The sequence below is a fragment of the Chenopodium album genome, chromosome 2, assembly GCF_948465745.1.
Source record: "Chenopodium album chromosome 2, dcCheAlbu1.1, whole genome shotgun sequence".
Lineage (NCBI taxonomy): Eukaryota > Viridiplantae > Streptophyta > Magnoliopsida > Caryophyllales > Amaranthaceae > Chenopodium > Chenopodium album.
The window spans coordinates 62,833,800-62,835,426 of NC_137835.1; the positions used below are offsets into that span (position 1 = coordinate 62,833,800).

Here is a 1,627-nt window from a genome sequence, read left to right on the forward strand (position 1 = left end):
CTACTTGAGTGTCTCAAAAGCTTCACTAGCTTCCTCATTCCAAGTGAAAGCATCCTTCCTCAGCAGATTAGTTAAGGGTCTGCAGATCTTACCATAGCCCTTGAGAAATCTTCTGTAATAGCCTGTCAACCCTAGAAAACCCCTTAGTTGTTTAAGGTTTTTAGGTATAGGCCAGTCTAAGATTGCCTGGATCTTTTCAAGTTTAGTTGTCACCCCAGCAACAGAAATAATATGACCCAAATAATTGATTTGAGTAGAGCCAAAAGTACATTTTTTCTTATTAGCATGTAAGGATTGTTGCTTCATCAATTATAAGACAACCTACAAATGACTCAAGTGCTGCTCCCAACTTTTGTTGTATACCAGAATGTCATAAAAAAAAACCAGAATAAACTTCCTCAAGTGAAGCTTAAATATATGGTTCATGAGTGTCTGAAAGGTTGAGGGAGCATTGGTCAACCCAAAAGGCATCACCAAGAACTCAAAGTTCCCAAAATGGGTTTTGAATGCAGTCTTATGTATATCTGGGATGTGCATCCTGATTCAATGATAACCAGATTTCAGATCAATTTTAGAAAAATAAGCTACACCATGTAACTCATCAAGCAGTTCTTCTATCACTAGAATTGGGAAATTTTCCTTGATAGTGGCTTTATTCAAAGACCTGTAATCTACACACATTCTCCACCTTCCATCCTTTTTCTTCACCTACACAATAGGAGTTGCAAAAGAGTTGTTACTGTCTCTAATCACCCCTTGATCTATTCGTAATTTCTTCACTCCCAATGCCAAAGTTGTTTCAAGGCCTACCACGCATGCTTCGTATTCAGTAGCGTTGTTGGTAACGTCGAAATCTAGCTTTATGGAGATTGGAACGTGCTCTTCTTTAGGTGATACTAATAATACTCCAACGCCAAATCCCTTTTGGTTTGAGGCTCCATCGAAGTATAAAGTCCAAGTATCATCTTCTGTGACCATCAAGTCTTCGTCTGGAAATTCATTGTCGTGTATTGGCGTTGAATCTTCTATTGGGAAATCTTCTAGGAAATCCGAAACCACAGATCCTTTGATAGCTTTTTGAGGCATGAATCTCACATCGAACCGGGCTAAGTTAACTACCCATCTTAATATGCTCCCATTGAGTGTAGATTTATCGAATAGATACTTAAGTGGATCCATTCGGGAAACTACAAAGATTGTATGTACGAGCATATAATGTCTTAGCTTGGTTGTGGCCCAAACCAATGCGAGGCACAATTTCTCAAGCGGTGTATAGCGTACTTCATACTCGAGCATCTTTTTGCTTAGATAGTAGATTGCATTTTCTTTACCTTCTACTTCTTGTGCAAGCATGGCTCCTATTGTCTCCTTGGTGACTGTTAGGTATAATCTAAGGGGTATCCCTGGAAGTGCTTGTGCTAATACGGGAGGATTTGCGAGATAGGCTTTGATCTTTTCAAAGGCTTTTTTTACACTCATCGTCCCATATTACTGGTACATTCCTTTTGAACTTCTTGAATATTGGTTCACATATTGTTGTTAATTTCGATATGAACCTACTTATATATTGCAACCGGCCCATAAATCCTCGAATTTGTTTCTCGTTTTCGGGCGGTGGCATTGACAT

The 1,627-nt window shown here is 39.0% G+C and overlaps 1 protein-coding gene across 1 annotated transcript; it reads right to left on the minus strand.

Moving 5' to 3' along the window:
- LOC145574233 (putative mitochondrial protein AtMg00860) lies at positions 1-306 on the minus strand. Its single transcript, XM_081631979.1, has one exon. It carries the CDS (start codon positions 304-306, stop codon positions 1-3), a length of 306 nt encoding a protein of 101 aa, XP_081488105.1.
- Between the last annotated feature and the right edge of the window lie 1,321 nt (positions 307-1,627).

Excerpts from the sequence above, each read along its gene's own strand:
- LOC145574233 (XM_081631979.1), bottom strand. The coding sequence starts at position 306 with ATGAAGCAACAATCCTTACATGCTAATAAGAAAAAATGTACTTTTGGC.